General features: G+C 50.8%; 1 protein-coding gene across 1 annotated transcript in view; it reads right to left on the bottom strand.

Moving 5' to 3' along the window:
* Nucleotides 1-26565, bottom strand: part of LOC134983536 (oocyte zinc finger protein XlCOF6-like) — a 75636-nt gene that overhangs the window by 27395 nt on the left and 21676 nt on the right. Inside the window, exons 3-5 of the mRNA XM_063949193.1 lie at nt 2480-2558; nt 2263-2360; nt 1534-2107 (exon numbers count right to left, since the gene is read on the bottom strand). Coding sequence (XP_063805263.1) covers nt 1534-2107; nt 2263-2360; nt 2480-2516 — 709 coding nt within the window. The 5' untranslated portion in view covers nt 2517-2558. The remainder of the gene's footprint in view (nt 1-1533; nt 2108-2262; nt 2361-2479; nt 2559-26565) is intronic.

Raw genomic sequence — 26565 nt, forward strand, 5'->3', positions numbered from 1 at the left:
ATGTCTCTTTTGTTCTGCACCCTGATGAAAATGCCGCGAATAGAGCATTGAAACGTTGGTACACTAAACCTGCCTGGTCTATTTATTCTGAGTGCCGCCTTGTATGGATTCTACATTACGTTACACCAACTGATGCAGCCTGGTTTGGAGGGCACCGGTTATTGATTCTTTAATATGTTCTTTAGGTTTCTTTTTCAGATGGAACCATGGTTCGTGCACGTGATGCAACTGCCAAAAGGGAGCCATTGGTTTTGTCCGAGACCGGCATTTGTTTGTTGGTGATCCCTTGTAGACAGTGAGTAGTATCCATCTACAGTGGAAGAAGCATGGACACCAAGAATCTCAGCGGCGGAACAGTGGGTGAAGTAGATCATGACAAATCGGGACCACAGGCATTTAGGACCCCTAGCAACCACCAATCGTTACAAACGCATCAGGAACTGCACCAACAGTACAATGCCGGACCCAGCCAAACAGTCCCACAGTCCCAGATCTGGTGAATTGGAGGGCCACGTGAGATGTGGTGACACGTCAGACTGGTGCTCTGAAAACCAATCCAAGCCTTTCAGCCACTGTTCCCGCCGCTGAGAGCAAACCTAAAGTTTAACACTAATGCGATAGCTGTTTTTATGGTAATTATTTTGGGCAATAGAGTAGGACCTGCAGTATAGTGGGGTCCCTTGTCGGGAGCTGCAGGCTTAAATGCACTGAGCAATACATGAACTAAAACTCCACTGTTTATTATTGTTAGTTAAAATACTGAGTGTAAGACACATTTATGTATGTAGTAAGGCTACCGGGAGACCTTAGATTGAGCAATATTGGATCTGACCATTACATTCCCTAAAGTCATAACCTCAGAACTGCACAGAGCAGGAACTATTATTCACAAGTAATTAGGAATGTGTTCATCATGAACAAGTCCACAATTACCGTCTGAAGGTTACACAATTATTTCAAGTCTACACAACTGATATTTAAGGCTAAAGCTTTAACAGAAAACACCCCTGAAGAACTCACTATTGATGAAACGCATTGGTGACATGTAATTTGGATTCAGAGTGAATTGGAGTGGATAAGAACAAGCCCGCCCATGCAAGGGTGACAATAAGTGCAAAACGCTTGTCTTATGATTATACAGATATGTACTTGTGATAAGCTTTTAACCTGTTTTACTTGAAGTTCTAGATTCAAATGTATTTTTATACAAATTGTACTTGGTGAGCTCAGGTCTACTGTATAGCAGGAAATATTTCATATTCCACAAAAAACAATACTACTTATATTATATACATACATATATACACATTTATATATAATCACTAATAATAAACTTATGCTTGTTACTTTTAATAACATTATAGTGTTGTGTGTAATAACTCTCTACATGTGATATTTGTCATGGATAGCCTTGTGTTAGAGACACCCAACTGAGAACAGGGCTGATGGCGGAGGAGGGTGTAGGATAAGAGATTGCTGTAGTGACTGAGGAAGGAGAATATGTGACTTCTGTAATAAGTGTTTATTACTCACCTGTGCTGATATCTGTAGGGATCTCCTCCTCCTTACACTGCTGATCACCCCTCACATACGTCTCTTCTTCTGCCTTCATATCAGTCACATACGTCTCTTCTTCTCCCTCTATATCTTCTTCCTTTATATCAGTCACATACGTCTCTTCTTCTCCCGCTATATCTTCTACCTTCATATCAGTCACATACGTATCTTCTTCTCCCTCTATATCTTCTGCCTTTATATCAGTCACATACGTCTCTTCTTCTCCCTCTGTATCTTCTGCCTTTATATCAGTCACATACGTCTCTTCTCCCTCTATATCTTCTGCCTTTATATCAGTCACATACGTCTCTTCTTCTCCCTCTATATGTTCTGCCTTTATATCAGTCACATACGTCTCTTCTTCTCCCTCTATATCTTCTGCCTTTATATCAGTCACATACGTCTCTTCTTCTCCCGCTATATCTTCTGCCTTTATATCAGTCACATACGTATCTTCTTCTCCCTCTATATCTTCTGCCTTTATATCAGTCACATACGTCTCTTCCTCTCCCTTTATATCTTCTGTTTTAATATCAGACAGACGTTGCACCTAAAAAACAAAAAACACTATAATGACATTTGCATACAGTCAGATTAAACTGAGGTGAAACAGTATAATATCAGTGTATAAAACACACAGCTCCTCTACAGATCATATAGTGACAGTCACTTTGGTATATTGGGGAGACCCTAAATCCCACCTACCTGATCCTCCTGTGGGATCCTGTGATTCTCCTCTGTACAATCCTGGGAATACAGAGGACGGGGACATCTCTCTGGGCTATCTCTGTTACTGGGCCCATCTGTAGGAGACACACAGTGACTGAGTACAGTGTATATATGTGATTATCAGATGATGTGTGTATATAGGGGGTCCCCATACCTGCTCTCCCCTGTACAATACATGATAGTCTCCTCTTACCCAGTGATGTGAGGGGCCGGTGATTCTCCGTCATCATGTCCTTGTACAGACCCCTGTGTTCCTCTATATACTCCCCCTCCTGCATGGAGACATAGACAGTGACATCCTGACAGCTTATAGGAACCTGACACACACAGTGATACAATCATCACCCAGACACATCCCCCGGTGTTACTGAATAATGTCCCATTCCCAGCAGTCACCTCTCCAGTCATCACCCAGATACATCCCCTGGTGTTACTGTATAATGCACCATTCCCAGCAGTCACCTCTCCAGTCATCACCCAGACACATCCCCCGGTGTAACCGTATAATGTCCCATTCCCAGCAGTCACCTCTCCAGTCATCACCCAGACACGTCCCCTGGTGTTACTGTATAATGTCCCATTCCCAGCAGTCACCTCTCCAGTCATCACCCAGACACATCCCCTGGTGTTACTGTATAATGTTCCATTCCCAGCATTCACCTCTCCAGTCATCACCCAGATACATCCCCTGGTGTTCATGCATAATGCCCCATTCCCAGCAGTCACCTCTCCAGACATCACCCAGCCACGTCCCCTGGTGTTACAGTATAATGCCCGATTCCCAGCAGTCACCTCTCCAGTCATCACCCAGACACGTCCCCTGGTGTTACTGTATAATGCCCCACTCCCAGCAGTCACCTCTCCAGTCATCACCCAGACACATCCCCTGGTGTTACTGTATAATGCCCCATTCCCAGCAGTCACCTCTCCAGACATCACCCAGCCACGTCCCCTGGTGTTACAGTATAATGCCCGATTCCCAGCAGTCACCTCTCCAGTAATCACCCAGACACGTCCCCTGGTGTTACTGTATAATGCCCCACTCCCAGCAGTCACCTCTCCAGTCATCACCCAGACACATCCCCTGGTGTTACTGTATAATGCCCCATTCCCAGCAGTCACCTCTCCAGACATCACCCAGCCACGTCCCCTGGTGTTACAGTATAATGCCTGATTCCCAGCAGTCACCTCTCCAGTAATCACCCAGACACGTCCCCTGGTGTTACTGTATAATGCCCCACTCCCAGCAGTCACCTCTCCAGTAATCACCCAGACACGTCCCTTGGTGTTACTGTATAATGTCCCATTCCCAGTAGTCACCTCTCCAGTCATCACCCAAACACATCCAATGGTGTTACTGTATAATGTCCCATTCCCAGCAGTCACCTCTCCAGTCATCACCCAGACACATCCCCCGGTGTTACTGTATAATGTCCCATTCCCAGCAGTCACCTCTCCTGTCATCACTCAGACACATCCCCCGGTATTACTGTATAATGTCCAATTCCCGGCAGTCACCTCTTCAGTCATCACCCAGACACATCCCCTGGTGTTACTGTAAAATGTACCATTCCCAGCAGTCACCTCTCCAGTAATCACCCAGACACGTCCCTTGGTGTTACTGTATAATGTCCCATTCCCAGCAGTCACCTCTCCAGTCATCACCCAAACACATCCAATGGTGTTACTGTATAATGTCCCATTCCCAGCAGTCACCTCTCCAGTCATCACCCAGACACATCCCCCGGTGTTACTGTATAATGTCCCATTCCCAGCAGTCACCTCTCCTATCATCACCCAGACACATCCCCCGGTATTACTGTATAATGTCCAATTCCCGGCAGTCACCTCTTCAGTCATCACCCAGACACATCCCCTGGTGTTACTGTACAATGTACCATTCCCAGCAGTCACCTCTTCAGTCATCACCCAGACACATCCCCTGGTGTTACTGTACAATGTACCATTCCCAGCAGTCACCTCTCCAGTCATCACCCAGACACATCCCCTGGTGTTACTGTATAATGCCCCATTCCCAGCAGTAACCTCTCCAGTCATCACCCAGACACGGCCCCTGGTGTTACTGTATAATGTACCATTCCCAGCAGTCACCTCTCTAGCCATCACCTAGACACATACACTGGTGTTACAGTATAATGCCCGATTCCCAGCAGTCACCTCTCCAGTCATCACCCAGACACTTCCCCTGGTGTTACTGTATAATGCCCCATTCCCAGCAGTCACCTCTCCAGTCATCACCCAGACACTTCCCCTGGTGTTACTGTATAATGTCCCATTCCCAGCAGTCACCTCTCATGTCTTCACCCAGACACAACCCCTGGTGTTACTGTATAATGTCCCATTCCCAGCAGTCACCTCTCCAGTCATCACCCAGACACGTCCCCTGGTGTTACTGTATAATGCCCCAATCCCAGCAGTCACCTCTCCAATCATCACCCAGACACTTCCCCTGGTGTTACTGTATAATGTCCAATTCCCGGCAGTCACCTCTCCAGTCATCCTTAAGACACATCCCCCGGTGTTACTGTATAATGCCCCATTCCCAGCAGTCACCTCTCCAGTCATCACCTAGACACATCCCCTGGTGTTACTGTATAATGTCCCAATCCCAGCAGTCACCTCTCCAGTCATCACCCAGACACATCCTGTGGAGTTACTGTATAATGTCCCATTCCCAGCAGTCACCTCTCCAGTCATCACCAGACACATCCCCTGGTGTTACTGTATAATGCCCCATTCCCAGCAGTCACCTCTCCCGTCATCACCTAGACACATCCCCTGGTGTTACTGTATAATGTCCCATTCCCAGCAGTCACCTCTCCAGTCATCACCCAGACACATCCCCTGGTGTTACTGTATAATGCCCCATTCCCAGCAGTCACCTCTCCAGTCATCACCCAGACACATACCCCCCGGTGTTACTGAATAATGCCCCATTCCCAGCAGTCACCTCTCCAGTCATCACCCAGACACATCCCCCGGTGTTACTGTACAATGTTCCATTCCCAGCAGTCACCACCCAGACATATCTCCTGGTGTTACTGTATAATTCCCCATTCCCAGCAGTCACCTCTCCAGTCATCACCTAGACACATCCCCTGGTGTTACTGTATAATGTCCCATTCCCAGCAGTCACCTCTCCAGTCATCACCCAGACACATCCCCTGGTGTTACTGTATAATGCCCCATTCCCAGCAGTCACCTCTCCAGTCATCACCCAGACACATCCCCCCCGTTGTTACTGAATAATGCCCCATTCCCAGCAGTCACCTCTCCAGTCATCACCAAGACACATCCCCTGGTGTTACTGTACAATGTTCCATTCCCAGCAGTCACCACCCAGACACATCCCCTGGTGTTATTGTATAATGCCCTATTCCCAGCAGTCACCTCTCCAGTCATCACCCAGACACATCCCTTGGTGTTACTGTATAATGCCCCACTCCCAGCAGTCACCTCTCCAGTCATCACCCAGATACATCCCCTGGTGTTCATGCATAATGCCCCATTCCCAGCAGTCACCTCTCCAGACATCACCCAGCCACGTCCCCTGGTGTTACAGTATAATGCCCGATTCCCAGCAGTCACCTCTCCAGTAATCACCCAGACACGTCCCCTGGTGTTACTGTATAATGCCCCACTCCCAGCAGTCACCTCTCCAGTCATCACCCAGACACATCCCCTGGTGTTACTGTATAATGCCCCATTCCCAGCAGTCACCTCTCCAGTCATCACCCAGCCACGTCCCCTGGTGTTACAGTATAATGCTCGATTCCCAGCAGTCACCTCTCCAGTAATCACCCAGACACGTCCCCTGGTGTTACTGTATAATGCCCCACTCCCAGCAGTCACCTCTCCAGTAATCACCCAGACACGTCCCTTGGTGTTACTGTATAATGTCCCATTCCCAGCAGTCACCTCTCCAGTCATCACCCAAACACATCCAATGGTGTTACTGTATAATGTCCCATTCCCAGCAGTCACCTCTCCAGTCATCACCCAGACACATCCCCCGGTGTTACTGTATAATGTCCCATTCCCAGCAGTCACCTCTCCTGTCATCACCCAGACACATCCCCCAGTATTACTGTATAATGTCCAATTCCCGGCAGTCACCTCTTCAGTCATCACCCAGACACATCCCCTGGTGTTACTGTACAATGTACCATTTCCAGCAGTCACCTCTTCAGTCATCACCCAGACACATCCCCTGGTGCTACTGTACAATGTACCATTCCCAGCAGTCACCTCTCCAGTCATCACCCAGACACATCCCCTGGTGTTACTGTATAATGCCCCATTCCCAGCAGTCACCTCTCCAGTCATCACCCAGACACGTCCCCTGGTGTTACTGTATAATGTACCATTCCCAGCAGTCACCTCTCTAGCCATCACCAAGACACATACACTGGTGTTACAGTATAATGCCCGATTCCCAGCAGTCACCTCTCCAGTAATCACCCAGACACATCCCCCGGTGTTACTGTATAATGTCCAATTCCCGGCAGTCACCTCTCCAGTCATCCTTAAGACACATCCCCCGGTGTTACTGTATAATGCCCCATTCCCAGCAGTCACCTCTCCAGTCATCACCTAGACACATCCCCTGGTGTTACTGTATAATGTCCCAATCCCAGCAGTCACCTCTCCAGTCATCACCCAGACATATCCTGTGGAGTTACTGTATAATGTCCTATTCCCAGCAGTCACCTCTCCAGTCATCACCAGACACATCCCCTGGTGTTACTGTATAATGCCCCATTCCCAGCAGTCACCTCTCCCGTCATCACCTAGACACATCCCCTGGTGTTACTGTATAATGTCCCATTCCCAGCAGTCACCTCTCCAGTCATCACCCAGACACATCCCCTGGTGTTACTGTATAATGCCCCATTCCCAGCAGTCACCTCTCCAGTCATCACCCAGACACATCCCCCCCGGTGTTACTGAATAATGCCCCATTCCCAGCAGTCACCTCTCCAGTCATCACCCAGACACATCCCCCGGTGTTACTGTACAATGTTCCATTCCCAGCAGTCACCACCCAGACACATCTCCTGGTGTTACTGTATAATTCCCCATTCCCAGCAGTCACCTCTCCAGTCATCACCTAGACACATCCCCTGGTGTTACTGTATAATGTCCCATTCCCAGCAGTCACCTCTCCAGTCATCACCCAGACACATCCCCTGGTGTTACTGTATAATGCCCCATTCCCAGCAGTCACCTCTCCAGTCATCACCCAGACACATCCCCTGGTGATACTGTATAATGTCCCATTCCCAGCAGTCACCTCTCCAGTCATCACCCAGACACATCCCCTGGTGTTACTGTATAATGTCCTATTCCCAGCAGTCACCTCTCCAGTCGTCACCCAGACACATCCCCTGGAGTTACTGTATAATGCCCCATTCCCAGCAGTCACCTCTCCAGTCATCACCCAGACACATCCCCTGGTGATACTGTATAATGTCCCATTCCCAGCAGTCACCTCTCCAGTCATCACCCAGACACATCCCCTGGTGATACTGTATAATGCCCCATTCCCAGCAGTCACCTCTCCAGTCATCACCCAGACACATCCCCTGGTGTTACTGTATAATGTCCCATTCCCAGCAGTCACCTCTCCAGTCATCACCCAGACACATCCCCTGGTGTTACTGTATAATGCCCCATTCCCAGCAGTCACCTCTCCAGTCATCACCCAGACACATCCCCTGGTGTTACTGTATAATGTCCCATTCCCAGCAGTCACCTCTCCAGTCATCACCCAGACACATCCCCTGGTGTTACTGTACAATGCCCCATTCCCAGCAGTCACCTCTCCAGTCATCACCCAGACACATCCCCTGGTGATACTGTATAATGTCCCATTCCCAGCAGTCACCTCTTCAGTCATCACCCAGACACATCCCCTGGTGTTACTGTACAATGTACCATTCCCAGCAGTCACCTCTCCAGTAATCACCCAGACACGTCCCTTGGTGTTACTGTATAATGTCCCATTCCCAGCAGTCACCTCTCCAGTCATCACCCAAACACATCCAATGGTGTTACTGTATAATGTCCCATTCCCAGCAGTCACCTCTCCAGTCATCACCCAGACACATCCCCCGGTGTTAGTGTATAATGTCCCATTCCCAGCAGTCACCTCTCCTATCATCACCCAGACACATCCCCCGGTATTACTGTATAATGTCCAATTCCCGGCAGTCACCTCTTCAGTCATCACCCAGACACATCCCCTGGTGTTACTGTACAATGTACCATTCCCAGCAGTCACCTCTTCAGTCATCACCCAGACACATCCCCTGGTGTTACTGTACAATGTACCATTCCCAGCAGTCACCTCTCCAGTCATCACCCAGACACATCCCCTGGTGTTACTGTATAATGCCCCATTCCCAGCAGTAACCTCTCCAGTCATCACCCAGACACGGCCCCTGGTGTTACTGTATAATGTACCATTCCCAGCAGTCACCTCTCTAGCCATCACCAAGACACATACACTGGTGTTACAGTATAATGCCCGATTCCCAGCAGTCACCTCTCCAGTCATCACCCAGACACTTCCCCTGGTGTTACTGTATAATGCCCCATTCCCAGCAGTCACCTCTCCAGTCATCACCCAGACACTTCCCCTGGTGTTACTGTATAATGTCCCATTCCCAGCAGTCACCTCTCATGTCTTCACCCAGACACAACCCCTGGTGTTACTGTATAATGTCCCATTCCCAGCAGTCACCTCTCCAGTCATCACCCAGACACGTCCCCTGGTGTTACTGTATAATGCCCCAATCCCAGCAGTCACCTCTCCAATCATCACCCAGACACTTCCCCTGGTGTTACTGTATAATGTCCAATTCCCGGCAGTCACCTCTCCAGTCATCCTTAAGACACATCCCCCGGTGTTACTGTATAATGCCCCATTCCCAGCAGTCACCTCTCCAGTCATCACCTAGACACATCCCCTGGTGTTACTGTATAATGTCCCAATCCCAGCAGTCACCTCTCCAGTCATCACCCAGACACATCCTGTGGAGTTACTGTATAATGTCCCATTCCCAGCAGTCACCTCTCCAGTCATCACCAGACACATCCCCTGGTGTTACTGTATAATGCCCCATTCCCAGCAGTCACCTCTCCCGTCATCACCTAGACACATCCCCTGGTGTTACTGTATAATGTCCCATTCCCAGCAGTCACCTCTCCAGTCATCACCCAGACACATCCCCTGGTGTTACTGTATAATGCCCCATTCCCAGCAGTCACCTCTCCAGTCATCACCCAGACACATACCCCCCGGTGTTACTGAATAATGCCCCATTCCCAGCAGTCACCTCTCCAGTCATCACCCAGACACATCCCCCGGTGTTACTGTACAATGTTCCATTCCCAGCAGTCACCACCCAGACATATCTCCTGGTGTTACTGTATAATTCCCCATTCCCAGCAGTCACCACTCCAGTCATCACCTAGACACATCCCCTGGTGTTACTGTATAATGTCCCATTCCCAGCAGTCACCTCTCCAGTCATCACCCAGACACATCCCCTGGTGTTACTGTATAATGCCCCATTCCCAGCAGTCACCTCTCCAGTCATCACCCAGACACATCCCCCCCGTTGTTACTGAATAATGCCCCATTCCCAGCAGTCACCTCTCCAGTCATCACCAAGACACATCCCCTGGTGTTACTGTACAATGTTCCATTCCCAGCAGTCACCACCCAGACACATCCCCTGGTGTTATTGTATAATGCCCTATTCCCAGCAGTCACCTCTCCAGTCATCACCCAGACACATCCCTTGGTGTTACTGTATAATGCCCCACTCCCAGCAGTCACCTCTCCAGTCATCACCCAGATACATCCCCTGGTGTTCATGCATAATGCCCCATTCCCAGCAGTCACCTCTCCAGACATCACCCAGCCACGTCCCCTGGTGTTACAGTATAATGCCCGATTCCCAGCAGTCACCTCTCCAGTAATCACCCAGACACGTCCCCTGGTGTTACTGTATAATGCCCCACTCCCAGCAGTCACCTCTCCAGTCATCACCCAGACACATCCCCTGGTGTTACTGTATAATGCCCCATTCCCAGCAGTCACCTCTCCAGTCATCACCCAGCCACGTCCCCTGGTGTTACAGTATAATGCTCGATTCCCAGCAGTCACCTCTCCAGTAATCACCCAGACACGTCCCCTGGTGTTACTGTATAATGCCCCACTCCCAGCAGTCACCTCTCCAGTAATCACCCAGACACGTCCCTTGGTGTTACTGTATAATGTCCCATTCCCAGCAGTCACCTCTCCAGTCATCACCCAAACACATCCAATGGTGTTACTGTATAATGTCCCATTCCCAGCAGTCACCTCTCCAGTCATCACCCAGACACATCCCCCGGTGTTACTGTATAATGTCCCATTCCCAGCAGTCACCTCTCCTGTCATCACCCAGACACATCCCCCAGTATTACTGTATAATGTCCAATTCCCGGCAGTCACCTCTTCAGTCATCACCCAGACACATCCCCTGGTGTTACTGTACAATGTACCATTTCCAGCAGTCACCTCTTCAGTCATCACCCAGACACATCCCCTGGTGCTACTGTACAATGTACCATTCCCAGCAGTCACCTCTCCAGTCATCACCCAGACACATCCCCTGGTGTTACTGTATAATGCCCCATTCCCAGCAGTCACCTCTCCAGTCATCACCCAGACACGTCCCCTGGTGTTACTGTATAATGTACCATTCCCAGCAGTCACCTCTCTAGCCATCACCAAGACACATACACTGGTGTTACAGTATAATGCCCGATTCCCAGCAGTCACCTCTCCAGTAATCACCCAGACACATCCCCCGGTGTTACTGTATAATGTCCAATTCCCGGCAGTCACCTCTCCAGTCATCCTTAAGACACATCCCCCGGTGTTACTGTATAATGCCCCATTCCCAGCAGTCACCTCTCCAGTCATCACCAGACACATCCCCTGGTGTTACTGTATAATGCCCCATTCCCAGCAGTAACCTCTCCAGTCATCACCCAGACACGGCCCCTGGTGTTACTGTATAATGTACCATTCCCAGCAGTCACCTCTCTAGCCATCACCAAGACACATACACTGGTGTTACAGTATAATGCCCGATTCCCAGCAGTCACCTCTCCAGTCATCACCCAGACACTTCCCCTGGTGTTACTGTATAATGCCCCATTCCCAGCAGTCACCTCTCCAGTCATCACCCAGACACTTCCCCTGGTGTTACTGTATAATGTCCCATTCCCAGCAGTCACCTCTCATGTCTTCACCCAGACACAACCCCTGGTGTTACTGTATAATGTCCCATTCCCAGCAGTCACCTCTCCAGTCATCACCCAGACACGTCCCCTGGTGTTACTGTATAATGCCCCAATCCCAGCAGTCACCTCTCCAATCATCACCCAGACACTTCCCCTGGTGTTACTGTATAATGTCCAATTCCCGGCAGTCACCTCTCCAGTCATCCTTAAGACACATCCCCCGGTGTTACTGTATAATGCCCCATTCCCAGCAGTCACCTCTCCAGTCATCACCTAGACACATCCCCTGGTGTTACTGTATAATGTCCCAATCCCAGCAGTCACCTCTCCAGTCATCACCCAGACACATCCTGTGGAGTTACTGTATAATGTCCCATTCCCAGCAGTCACCTCTCCAGTCATCACCAGACACATCCCCTGGTGTTACTGTATAATGCCCCATTCCCAGCAGTCACCTCTCCCGTCATCACCTAGACACATCCCCTGGTGTTACTGTATAATGTCCCATTCCCAGCAGTCACCTCTCCAGTCATCACCCAGACACATCCCCTGGTGTTACTGTATAATGCCCCATTCCCAGCAGTCACCTCTCCAGTCATCACCCAGACACATACCCCCCGGTGTTACTGAATAATGCCCCATTCCCAGCAGTCACCTCTCCAGTCATCACCCAGACACATCCCCCGGTGTTACTGTACAATGTTCCATTCCCAGCAGTCACCACCCAGACATATCTCCTGGTGTTACTGTATAATTCCCCATTCCCAGCAGTCACCTCTCCAGTCATCACCTAGACACATCCCCTGGTGTTACTGTATAATGTCCCATTCCCAGCAGTCACCTCTCCAGTCATCACCCAGACACATCCCCTGGTGTTACTGTATAATGCCCCATTCCCAGCAGTCACCTCTCCAGTCATCACCCAGACACATCCCCCCCGTTGTTACTGAATAATGCCCCATTCCCAGCAGTCACCTCTCCAGTCATCACCAAGACACATCCCCTGGTGTTACTGTACAATGTTCCATTCCCAGCAGTCACCACCCAGACACATCCCCTGGTGTTATTGTATAATGCCCTATTCCCAGCAGTCACCTCTCCAGTCATCACCCAGACACATCCCTTGGTGTTACTGTATAATGCCCCACTCCCAGCAGTCACCTCTCCAGTCATCACCCAGATACATCCCCTGGTGTTCATGCATAATGCCCCATTCCCAGCAGTCACCTCTCCAGACATCACCCAGCCACGTCCCCTGGTGTTACAGTATAATGCCCGATTCCCAGCAGTCACCTCTCCAGTAATCACCCAGACACGTCCCCTGGTGTTACTGTATAATGCCCCACTCCCAGCAGTCACCTCTCCAGTCATCACCCAGACACATCCCCTGGTGTTACTGTATAATGCCCCATTCCCAGCAGTCACCTCTCCAGTCATCACCCAGCCACGTCCCCTGGTGTTACAGTATAATGCTCGATTCCCAGCAGTCACCTCTCCAGTAATCACCCAGACACGTCCCCTGGTGTTACTGTATAATGCCCCACTCCCAGCAGTCACCTCTCCAGTAATCACCCAGACACGTCCCTTGGTGTTACTGTATAATGTCCCATTCCCAGCAGTCACCTCTCCAGTCATCACCCAAACACATCCAATGGTGTTACTGTATAATGTCCCATTCCCAGCAGTCACCTCTCCAGTCATCACCCAGACACATCCCCCGGTGTTACTGTATAATGTCCCATTCCCAGCAGTCACCTCTCCTGTCATCACCCAGACACATCCCCCAGTATTACTGTATAATGTCCAATTCCCGGCAGTCACCTCTTCAGTCATCACCCAGACACATCCCCTGGTGTTACTGTACAATGTACCATTTCCAGCAGTCACCTCTTCAGTCATCACCCAGACACATCCCCTGGTGCTACTGTACAATGTACCATTCCCAGCAGTCACCTCTCCAGTCATCACCCAGACACATCCCCTGGTGTTACTGTATAATGCCCCATTCCCAGCAGTCACCTCTCCAGTCATCACCCAGACACGTCCCCTGGTGTTACTGTATAATGTACCATTCCCAGCAGTCACCTCTCTAGCCATCACCAAGACACATACACTGGTGTTACAGTATAATGCCCGATTCCCAGCAGTCACCTCTCCAGTAATCACCCAGACACATCCCCCGGTGTTACTGTATAATGTCCAATTCCCGGCAGTCACCTCTCCAGTCATCCTTAAGACACATCCCCCGGTGTTACTGTATAATGCCCCATTCCCAGCAGTCACCTCTCCAGTCATCACCTAGACACATCCCCTGGTGTTACTGTATAATGTCCCAATCCCAGCAGTCACCTCTCCAGTCATCACCCAGACATATCCTGTGGAGTTACTGTATAATGTCCTATTCCCAGCAGTCACCTCTCCAGTCATCACCAGACACATCCCCTGGTGTTACTGTATAATGCCCCATTCCCAGCAGTCACCTCTCCCGTCATCACCTAGACACATCCCCTGGTGTTACTGTATAATGTCCCATTCCCAGCAGTCACCTCTCCAGTCATCACCCAGACACATCCCCTGGTGTTACTGTATAATGCCCCATTCCCAGCAGTCACCTCTCCAGTCATCACCCAGACACATCCCCCCCGGTGTTACTGAATAATGCCACATTCCCAGCAGTAACCTCTCCAGTCATCACCCAGACACATCCCCCGGTGTTACTGTACAATGTTCCATTCCCAGCAGTCACCACCCAGACACATCTCCTGGTGTTACTGTATAATTCCCCATTCCCAGCAGTCACCTCTCCAGTCATCACCTAGACACATCCCCTGGTGTTACTGTATAATGTCCCATTCCCAGCAGTCACCTCTCCAGTCATCACCCAGACACATCCCCTGGTGTTACTGTATAATGCCCCATTCCCAGCAGTCACCTCTCCAGTCATCACCCAGACACATCCCCTGGTGATACTGTATAATGTCCCATTCCCAGCAGTCACCTCTCCAGTCATCACCCAGACACATCCCCTGGTGTTACTGTATAATGTCCTATTCCCAGCAGTCACCTCTCCAGTCGTCACCCAGACACATCCCCTGGAGTTACTGTATAATGCCCCATTCCCAGCAGTCACCTCTCCAGTCATCACCCAGACACATCCCCTGGTGATACTGTATAATGTCCCATTCCCAGCAGTCACCTCTCCAGTCATCACCCAGACACATCCCCTGGTGATACTGTATAATGCCCCATTCCCAGCAGTCACCTCTCCAGTCATCACCCAGACACATCCCCTGGTGTTACTGTATAATGTCCCATTCCCAGCAGTCACCTCTCCAGTCATCACCCAGACACATCCCCTGGTGTTACTGTATAATGCCCCATTCCCAGCAGTCACCTCTCCAGTCATCACCCAGACACATCCCCTGGTGTTACTGTATAATGTCCCATTCCCAGCAGTCACCTCTCCAGTCATCACCCAGACACATCCCCTGGTGTTACTGTACAATGCCCCATTCCCAGCAGTCACCTCTCCAGTCATCACCCAGACACATCCCCTGGTGATACTGTATAATGTCCCATTCCCAGCAGTCACCTCTCCAGTCATCACCCAGACACATCCCCTGGTGATACTGTATAATGCCCCATTCCCAGCAGTCACCTCTCCAGTCATCACCCAGACACATCCCCTGGAGTTACTGTATAATGCCCCATTCCCAGCAGTCACCTCTCCAGTCATCACCCAGACACATCCCCTGGTGTTACTGTATAATGCCCCATTCCCAGCAGTCACCTCTCCAGTCATCACCCAGACACATCCCCTGGTGATACTGTATAATGCCCCATTCCCAGCAGTCACCTCTCCAGTCATCACCCAGACACATCCCCCCCGGTGTTACTGAATAATGCCCCATTCCCAGCAGTCACCTCTCCAGTCATCACCAAGACACATCCCCTGGTGTTACTGTACAATGTTCCATTCCCAGCAGTCACCACCCAGACACATCCCCTGGTGTTATTGTATAATGCCCCATTCCCAGCAGTCACCTCTCCAGTCATCACCCAGACACATCCCTTGGTGTTACTGTATAATGCCCCATTCCCAGCAGTCACCTCTCCAGTCATCACCCAGATACATCCCCTGGTGTTCATGCATAATGCCCCATTCCCAGCAGTCACCTCTCCAGACATCACCCAGCCACGTCCCCTGGTGTTACAGTATAATGCCCGATTCCCAGCAGTCACCTCTCCAGTAATCACCCAGACACGTCCCCTGGTGTTACTGTATAATGCCCCACTCCCAGCAGTCACCTCTCCAGTCATCACCCAGACACATCCCCTGGTGTTACTGTATAATGCCCCATTCCCAGCAGTCACCTCTCCAGTCATCACCCAGCCACGTCCCCTGGTGTTACAGTATAATGCCCGATTCCCAGAAGTCACCTCTCCAGTAATCACCCAGACACATCCCCTGGTGTTACTGTATAATGTCCCATTCCCAGCAGTCACCTCTCCAGTCATCACCCAGACACATCCCCTGGTGTTACTGTATAATGCCCCATTCCCAGCAGTCACCTCTCCAGTCATCACCCAGACACATCCCCCCCGGTGTTACTGTATAATGCCCCATTCCCAGCAGTCACCTCTCCAGTCATCACCCAGATACATCCCCTGGTGTTCATGCATAATGCCCCATTCCCAGCAGTCACCTCTCCAGACATCACCCAGCCACGTCCCCTGGTGTTAAAGTATAATGCCCGATTCCCAGCAGTCACCTCTCCAGTAATCACCCAGACACGTCCCCTGGTGTTACTGTATAATGCCCCACTCCCAGCAGTCACCTCTCCAGTCATCACCCAGACACATCCCCTGGTGTTACTGTATAATGCCCCATTCCCAGCAGTCACCTCTCCAGTCATCACCCAGCCACGTCCCCTGGTGTTACAGTATAATGCCCGATTCCCAGCAGTCACCTCTCCAGTAATCACCCAGACACGTCCCCTGGTGTTACTGTATAATGCCCCACTCCCAGCAGTCACCTCTCCAGTAATCACCCAGACACGTCCCTTGGTGTTACTGTATAATGTCCCATTCCCAGCAGTCACCTCTCCAGTCATCACCCAAACACATCCAATGGTGTTACTGTATAATGTCCCATTCCCAGCAGTCACCTCTCCAGTCATCACCCAGACACATCCCCCGGTGTTACTGTATAATGTCCCATTCCCAGCAGTAACCTCTCCTGTCATCACCCAGACACATCCCCCGGTATTACTGTATAATGTCCAATTCCCGGCAGTCACCTCTTCAGTCATCACAAAGACACATCCCCTGGTGTTACTGTACAATGTACCATTCCCAGCAGTCACCTCTCCAGTAATCACCCAGACTCGTCCCTTGGTGTTACTGTATAATGTCCCATTCCCAGCAGTCACCTCTCCAGTCATCACCCAAACACATCCAATGGTGTTACTGTATAATGTCCCATTCCCGGCAGTCACCTCTCCAGTCATCACCCAGACACATCCCCTGGTGATACTGTATAATGCCCCATTCCCAGCAGTCACCTCTCCAGTCATCACCCAGACACATCCCCTGGAGTTACTGTATAATGCCCCATTCCCAGCAGTCACCTCTCCAGTCATCACCCAGACACATCCCCTGGTGTTACTGTATAATGCCCCATTCCCAGCAGTCACCTCTCCAGTCATCACCCAGACACATCCCCTGGTGATACTGTATAATGCCCCATTCCCAGCAGTCACCTCTCCAGTCATCACCCAGACACATCCCCCCCGGTGTTACTGAATAATGCCCCATTCCCAGCAGTCACCTCTCCAGTCATCACCAAGACACATCCCCTGGTGTTACTGTACAATGTTCCATTCCCAGCAGTCACCACCCAGACACATCCCCTGGTGTTATTGTATAATGCCCCATTCCCAGCAGTCACCTCTCCAGTCATCACCCAGACACATCCCTTGGTGTTACTGTATAATGCCCCATTCCCAGCAGTCACCTCTCCAGTCATCACCCAGATACATCCCCTGGTGTTCATGCATAATGCCCCATTCCCAGCAGTCACCTCTCCAGACATCACCCAGCCACGTCCCCTGGTGTTACAGTATAATGCCCGATTCCCAGCAGTCACCTCTCCAGTAATCACCCAGACACGTCCCCTGGTGTTACTGTATAATACCCCACTCCCAGCAGTCACCTCTCCAGTCATCACCCAGACACATCCCCTGGTGTTACTGTATAATGCCCCATTCCCAGCAGTCACCTCTCCAGTCATCACCCAGCCACGTCCCCTGGTGTTACAGTATAATGCCCGATTCCCAGCAGTCACCTCTCCAGTAATCACCCAGACACATCCCCTGGTGTTACTGTATAATGTCCCATTCCCAGCAGTCACCTCTCCAGTCATCACCCAGCCACGTCCCCTGGTGTTACAGTATAATGCCCGATTCCCAGCAGTCACCTCTTCAGTCATCACCCAGACACATCCCCTGGTGTTACTGTATAATGCCCCATTCCCAGCAGTCACCTCTCCAGTCATCACCCAGCCACGTCCCCTGGTGTTACAGTATAATGCCCGATTCCCAGCAGTCACCTCTCCAGTAATCACCCAGACACGTCCCCTGGTGTTACTGTATAATGCCCCACTCCCAGCAGTCACCTCTCCAGTAATCACCCAGACACGTCCCTTGGTGTTACTGTATAATGTCCCATTCCCAGCAGTCACCTCTCCAGTCATCACCCAAACACATCCAATGGTGTTACTGTATAATGTCCCATTCCCAGCAGTCACCTCTCCAGTCATCACCCAGACACATCCCCCGGTGTTACTGTATAATGTCCCATTCCCAGCAGTCACCTCTCCTGTCATCACCCAGACACATCCCCCGGTATTACTGTATAATGTCCAATTCCCGGCAGTCACCTCTTCAGTCATCACCCAGACACATCCCCTGGTGTTACTGTACAATGTACCATTCCCAGCAGTCACCTCTCCAGTAATCACCCAGACACGTCCCTTGGTGTTACTGTATAATGTCCCATTCCCAGCAGTCACCTCTCCAGTCATCACCCAAACACATCCAATGGTGTTACTGTATAATGTCCCATTCCCAGCAGTCACCTCTCCAGTCATCACCCAGACACATCCCCCAGTGTTACTGTATAATGTCCCATTCCCAGCAGTCACCTCTCCTGTCATCACCCAGACACATCCCCCGGTATTACTGTATAATGTCCAATTCCCGGCAGTCACCTCTTCAGTCATCACCCAGACACATCCCCTGATGTTACTGTACAATGTACCATTCCCAGCAGTCACCTCTTCAGTCATCACCAAGACACATCCCCTGGTGCTACTGTACAATGTACCATTCCCAGCAGTCACCTCTCCAGTCATCACCCAGACACATCCCCTGGTGTTACTGTATAATGCCCCATTCCCAGCAGTCACCTCTCCAGTCATCACCCAGACACGTCCCCTGGTGTTACTGTATAATGTACCATTCCCAGCAGTCACCTCTCTAGCCATCACCAAGACACATACACTGGTGTTACAGTATAATGCCCGATTCCCAGCAGTCACCTCTCCAGTAATCACCCAGACACATCCCCCGGTGTTACTGTATAATGTCCAATTCCCGGCAGTCACCTCTCCAGTCATCCTTAAGACACATCCCCCGGTGTTACTGTATAATGCCCCATTCCCAGCAGTCACCTCTCCAGTCATCACCTAGACACATCCCCTGGTGTTACTGTATAATGTCCCAATCCCAGCAGTCACCTCTCCAGTCATCACCCAGACATATCCTGTGGAGTTACTGTATAATGTCCTATTCCCAGCAGTCACCTCTCCAGTCATCACCAGACACATCCCCTGGTGTTACTGTATAATGCCCCATTCCCAGCAGTCACCTCTCCCGTCATCACCTAGACACATCCCCTGGTGTTACTGTATAATGTCCCATTCCCAGCAGTCACCTCTCCAGTCATCACCCAGACACATCCCCTGGTGTTACTGTATAATGCCCCATTCCCAGCAGTCACCTCTCCAGTCATCACCCAGACACATCCCCCCCGGTGTTACTGAATAATGCCCCATTCCCAGCAGTCACCTCTCCAGTCATCACCCAGACACATCCCCCGGTGTTACTGTACAATGTTCTATTCCCAGCAGTCACCACCCAGACACATCTCCTGGTGTTACTGTATAATTCCCCATTCCCAGCAGTCACCTCTCCAGTCATCACCTAGACACATCCCCTGGTGTTACTGTATAATGTCCCATTCCCAGCAGTCACCTCTCCAGTCATCACCCAGACACATCCCCTGGTGTTACTGTATAATGCCCCATTCCCAGCAGTCACCTCTCCAGTCATCACCCAGACACATCCCCTGGTGATACTGTATAATGTCCCATTCCCAGCAGTCACCTCTCCAGTCATCACCCAGACACATCCCCTGGTGTTACAGTATAATGCCCGATTCCCAGCAGTCACCTCTCCAGTAATCACCCAGACACGTCCCCTGGTGTTACTGTATAATGCCCCACTCCCAGCAGTCACCTCTCCAGTCATCACCCAGACACATCCCCTGGTGTTACTGTATAATGCCCCATTCCCAGCAGTCACCTCTCCAGTCATCACCCAGCCACGTCCCCTGGTGTTACAGTATAATGCCCGATTCCCAGCAGTCACCTCTCCAGTAATCACCCAGACACGTCCCCTGGTGTTACTGTATAATGCCCCACTCCCAGCAGTCACCTCTCCAGTAATCACCCAGACACGTCCCTTGGTGTTACTGTATAATGTCCCATTCCCAGCAGTCACCTCTCCAGTCATCACCCAAACACATCCAATGGTGTTACTGTATAATGTCCCATTCCCAGCAGTCACCTCTCCAGTCATCACCCAGACACATCCCCCGGTGTTACTGTATAATGTCCCATTCCCAGCAGTCACCTCTCCTGTCATCACCCAGACACATCCCCCGGTATTACTGTATAATGTCCAATTCCCGGCAGTCACCTCTTCAGTCATCACCCAGACACATCCCCTGGTGTTACTGTACAATGTACCATTCCCAGCAGTCACCTCTCCAGTAATCACCCAGACACGTCCCTTGGTGTTACTGTATAATGTCCCATTCCCAGCAGTCACCTCTCCAGTCATCACCCAAACACATCCAATGGTGTTACTGTATAATGTCCCATTCCCAGCAGTCACCTCTCCAGTCATCACCCAGACACATCCCCCGGTGTTACTGTATAATGTCCCATTCCCAGCAGTCACCTCTCCTGTCATCACCCAGACACAATCCCCCGGTATTACTGTATAATGTCCAATTCCCGGCAGTCACCTCTTCAGTCATCACCCAGACACATCCCCTGGTGTTACTGTACAATGTACCATTCCCAGCAGTCACCTCTTCAGTCATCACCCAGACACATCCCCTGGTGCTACTGTACAATGTACCATTCCCAGCAGTCACCTCTCCAGTCATCACCCAGACACATCCCCTGGTGTTACTGTATAATGCCCCATTCCCAGCAGTCACCTCTCCAGTCATCACCCAGACACGTCCCCTGGTGTTACTGTATAATGTACCATTCCCAGCAGTCACCTCTATAGCCATCACCAAGACACATACACTGGTGTTACAGTATAATGCCCGATTCCCAGCAGTCACCTCTCCAGTAATCACCCAGACACATCCCCCGGTGTTACTGTATAATGTCCAATTCCCGGCAGTCACCTCTCCAGTCATCCTTAAGACACATCCCCCGGTGTTACTGTATAATGCCCCATTCCCAGCAATCACCTCTCCAGTCATCACCTAGACACATCCCCTGGTGTTACTGTATAATGTCCCAATCCCAGCAGTCACCTCTCCAGTCATCACCCAGACATATCCTGTGGAGTTACTGTATAATGTCCTATTCCCAGCAGTCACCTCTCCAGTCATCACCAGACACATCCCCTGGTGTTACTGTATAATGCCCCATTCCCAGCAGTCACCTCTCCCGTCATCACCCAGACACATCCCCTGGTGTTACTGTATAATGCCCCATTCCCAGCAGTCACCTCTCCAGTCATCACCCAGACACATCCCCCCCGGTGTTACTGAATAATGCCCCATTCCCAGCAGTCACCTCTCCAGTCATCACCCAGACACATCCCCCGGTGTTACTGTACAATGTTCCATTCCCAGCAGTCACCACCCAGACACATCTCCTGGTGTTACTGTATAATTCCCCATTCCCAGCAGTCACCTCTCCAGTCATCACCTAGACACATCCCCTGGTGTTACTGTATAATGTCCCATTCCCAGCAGTCACCTCTCCAGTCATCACCCAGACACATCCCCTGGTGTTACTGTATAATGCCCCATTCCCAGCAGTCACCTCTCCAGTCATCACCCAGACACATCCCCTGGTGATACTGTATAATGTCCCATTCCCAGCAGTCACCTCTCCAGTCATCACCCAGACACATCCCCTGGTGTTACTGTATAATGTCCTATTCCCAGCAGTCACCTCTCCAGTCGTCACCCAGACACATCCCCTGGAGTTACTGTATAATGCCCCATTCCCAGCAGTCACCTCTCCAGTCATCACCCAGACACATCCCCTGGTGATACTGTATAATGTCCCATTCCCAGCAGTCACCTCTCCAGTCATCACCCAGACACATCCCCTGGTGATACTGTATAATGCCCCATTCCCAGCAGTCACCTCTCCAGTCATCACCCAGACACATCCCCTGGTGTTACTGTATAATGTCCCATTCCCAGCAGTCACCTCTCCAGTCATCACCCAGACACATCCCCTGGTGTTACTGTATAATGTCCCATTCCCAGCAGTCACCTCTCCAGTCATCACCCAGACACATCCCCTGGTGTTACTGTATAATGCCCCATTCCCAGCAGTCACCTCTCCAGTCATCACCCAGACACATCCCCTGGTGATACTGTATAATGTCCCATTCCCAGCAGTCACCTCTCCAGTCATCACCCAGACACGTTCCCTGGTGTTACTGTATAATGCCCCATTCCCAGCAGTCACCTCTCCAGTCATCACCCAGACACATCCCCTGGTGATACTGTATAATGCCCCATTCCCAGCAGTCACCTCTCCAGTCATCACCCAGACACATCCCCTGGAGTTACTGTATAATGCCCCATTCCCAGCAGTCACCTCTCCAGTCATCACCCAGACACATCCCCTGGTGTTACTGTATAATGCCCCATTCCCAGCAGTCACCTCTCCAGTCATCACCCAGACACATCCCCTGGTGATACTGTATAATGCCCCATTCCCAGCAGTCACCTCTCCAGTCATCACCCAGACACATCCCCCCCGGTGTTACTGAATAATGCCCCATTCCCAGCAGTCACCTCTCCAGTCATCACCAAGACACATCCCCTGGTGTTACTGTACAATGTTCCATTCCCAGCAGTCACCACCCAGACACATCCCCTGGTGTTATTGTATAATGCCCCATTCCCAGCAGTCACCTCTCCAGTCATCACCCAGACACATCCCTTGGTGTTACTGTATAATGCCCCATTCCCAGCAGTCACCTCTCCAGTCATCACCCAGATACATCCCCTGGTGTTCATGCATAATGCCCCATTCCCAGCAGTCACCTCTCCAGACATCACCCAGCCACGTCCCCTGGTGTTACAGTATAATGCCCGATTCCCAGCAGTCACCTCTCCAGTAATCACCCAGACACGTCCCCTGGTGTTACTGTATAATGCCCCACTCCCAGCAGTCACCTCTCCAGTCATCACCCAGACACATCCCCTGGTGTTACTGTATAATGCCCCATTCCCAGCAGTCACCTCTCCAGTCATCACCCAGCCACGTCCCCTGGTGTTACAGTATAATGCCCGATTCCCAGGAGTCACCTCTCCAGTAATCACCCAGACACGTCCCCTGGTGTTACTGTATAATGCCCCACTCCCAGCAGTCACCTCTCCAGTAATCACCCAGACACGTCCCTTGGTGTTACTGTATAATGTCCCATTCCCAGCAGTCACCTCTCCAGTCATCACCCAAACACATCCAATGGTGTTACTGTATAATGTCCCATTCCCAGCAGTCACCTCTCCAGTCATCACCCAGACACATCCCCCGGTGTTACTGTATAATGTCCCATTCCCAGCAGTCACCTCTCCTGTCATCACCCAGACACATCCCCCGGTATTACTGTATAATGTCCAATTCCCGGCAGTCACCTCTTCAGTCATCACCCAGACACATCCCCTGGTGTTACTGTACAATGTACCATTCCCAGCAGTCACCTCTCCAGTAATCACCCAGACACGTCCCTTGGTGTTACTGTATAATGTCCCATTCCCAGCAGTCACCTCTCCAGTCATCACCCAAACACATCCAATGGTGTTACTGTATAATGTCCCATTCCCAGCAGTCACCTCTCCAGTCATCACCCAGACACATCCCCTGGTGTTACTGTATAATGTCCCATTCCCAGCAGTCACCTCTCCTGTCATCACCCAGACACATCCCCCGGTATTACTGTATAATGTCCAATTCCCGGCAGTCACCTCTTCAGTCATCACCCAGACACATCCCCTGGTGTTACTGTACAATGTACCATTCCCAGCAGTCACCTCTTCAGTCATCACCCAGACACATCCCCTGGTGCTACTGTACAATGTACCATTCCCAGCAGTCACCTCTCCAGTCATCACCCAGACACATCCCCTGGTGTTACTGTATAATGCCCCATTCCCAGCAGTCACCTCTCCAGTCATCACCCAGACACGTCCCCTGGTGTTACTGTATAATGTACCATTCCCAGCAGTCACCTCTCTAGCCATCACCAAGACACATACACTGGTGTTACTGTATAATGTCCCATTCCCAGCAGTCACCTCTCCTGTCATCACCCAGACACATCCCCCGGTATTACTGTATAATGTCCAATTCCCGGCAGTCACCTCTTCAGTCATCACCCAGACACATCCCCTGGTGTTACTGTACAATGTACCATTCCCAGCAGTCACCTCTTCAGTCATCACCCAGACACATCCCCTGGTGCTACTGTACAATGTCCCATTCCCAGCAGTCACCTCTCCAGTCATCACCCAGACACATCCCCTGGTGTTACTGTATAATGCCCCATTCCCAGCAGTCACCTCTCCAGTCATCACCCAGACACATCCCCCCCGGTGTTACTGAATAATGCCCCATTCCCAGCAGTCACCTCTCCAGTCATCACCCAGACACATCCCCCGGTGTTACTGTACAATGTTCCATTCCCAGCAGTCACCACCCAGACACATCTCCTGGTGTTACTGTATAATTCCCCATTCCCAGCAGTCACCTCTCCAGTCATCACCTAGACACATCCCCTGGTGTTACTGTATAATGTCCCATTCCCAGCAGTCACCTCTCCAGTCATCACCCAGACACATCCCCTGGTGTTACTGTATAATGCCCCATTCCCAGCAGTCACCTCTCCAGTCATCACCCAGACACATCCCCTGGTGATACTGTATAATGTCCCATTCCCAGCAGTCACCTCTCCAGTCATCACCCAGACACATCCCCTGGTGTTACTGTATAATGTCCTATTCCCAGCAGTCACCTCTCCAGTCGTCACCCAGACACATCCCCTGGAGTTACTGTATAATGCCCCATTCCCAGCAGTCACCTCTCCAGTCATCACCCAGACACATCCCCTGGTGATACTGTATAATGTCCCATTCCCAGCAGTCACCTCTCCAGTCATCACCCAGACACATCCCCTGGTGATACTGTATAATGCCCCATTCCCAGCAGTCACCTCTCCAGTCATCACCCAGACACATCCCCTGGTGTTACTGTATAATGTCCCATTCCCAGCAGTCACCTCTCCAGTCATCACCCAGACACATCCCCTGGTGTTACTGTATAATGCCCCATTCCCAGCAGTCACCTCTCCAGTCATCACCTAGACACATCCCCTGGTGTTACTGTATAATGTCCCAATCCCAGCAGTCACCTCTCCAGTCATCACCCAGACACATCCCCTGGTGTTACTGTATAATGTCCCATTCCCAGCAGTCACCTCTCCAGTCATCACCCAGACACATCCCCTGGTGTTACTGTATAATGCCCCATTCCCAGCAGTCACCTCTCCAGTCATCACCTAGACACATCCCCTGGTGTTACTGTATAATGTCCCAATCCCAGCAGTCACCTCTCCAGTCATCACCCAGACACATCCTGTGGAGTTACTGTATAATGTCCCATTCCCAGCAGTCACCTCTCCAGTCATCACCAGACACATCCCCTGGTGTTACTGTATAATGCCCCATTCCCAGCAGTCACCTCTCCCGTCATCACCTAGACACATCCCCTGGTGTTACTGTATAATGTCCCATTCCCAGCAGTCACCTCTCCAGTCATCACCCAGACACATCCCCTGGTGTTACTGTATAATGCCCCATTCCCAGCAGTCACCTCTCCAGTCATCACCCAGACACATCCCCTGGTGATACTGTATAATGTCCCATTCCCAGCAGTCACCTCTCCAGTCATCACCCAGACACGTTCCCTGGTGTTACTGTATAATGCCCCATTCCCAGCAGTCACCTCTCCAGTCATCACCCAGACACATCCCCTGGTGATACTGTATAATGCCCCATTCCCAGCAGTCACCTCTCCAGTCATCACCCAGACACATCCCCTGGAGTTACTGTATAATGCCCCATTCCCAGCAGTCACCTCTCCAGTCATCACCCAGACACATCCCCTGGTGTTACTGTATAATGCCCCATTCCCAGCAGTCACCTCTCCAGTCATCACCCAGACACATCCCCTGGTGATACTGTATAATGCCCCATTCCCAGCAGTCACCTCTCCAGTCATCACCCAGACACATCCCCCCCGGTGTTACTGAATAATGCCCCATTCCCAGCAGTCACCTC

This window comes from Pseudophryne corroboree (assembly GCF_028390025.1).
Source record: "Pseudophryne corroboree isolate aPseCor3 chromosome 3 unlocalized genomic scaffold, aPseCor3.hap2 SUPER_3_unloc_17, whole genome shotgun sequence".
Classification (NCBI taxonomy): Eukaryota; Metazoa; Chordata; class Amphibia; order Anura; family Myobatrachidae; genus Pseudophryne; species Pseudophryne corroboree.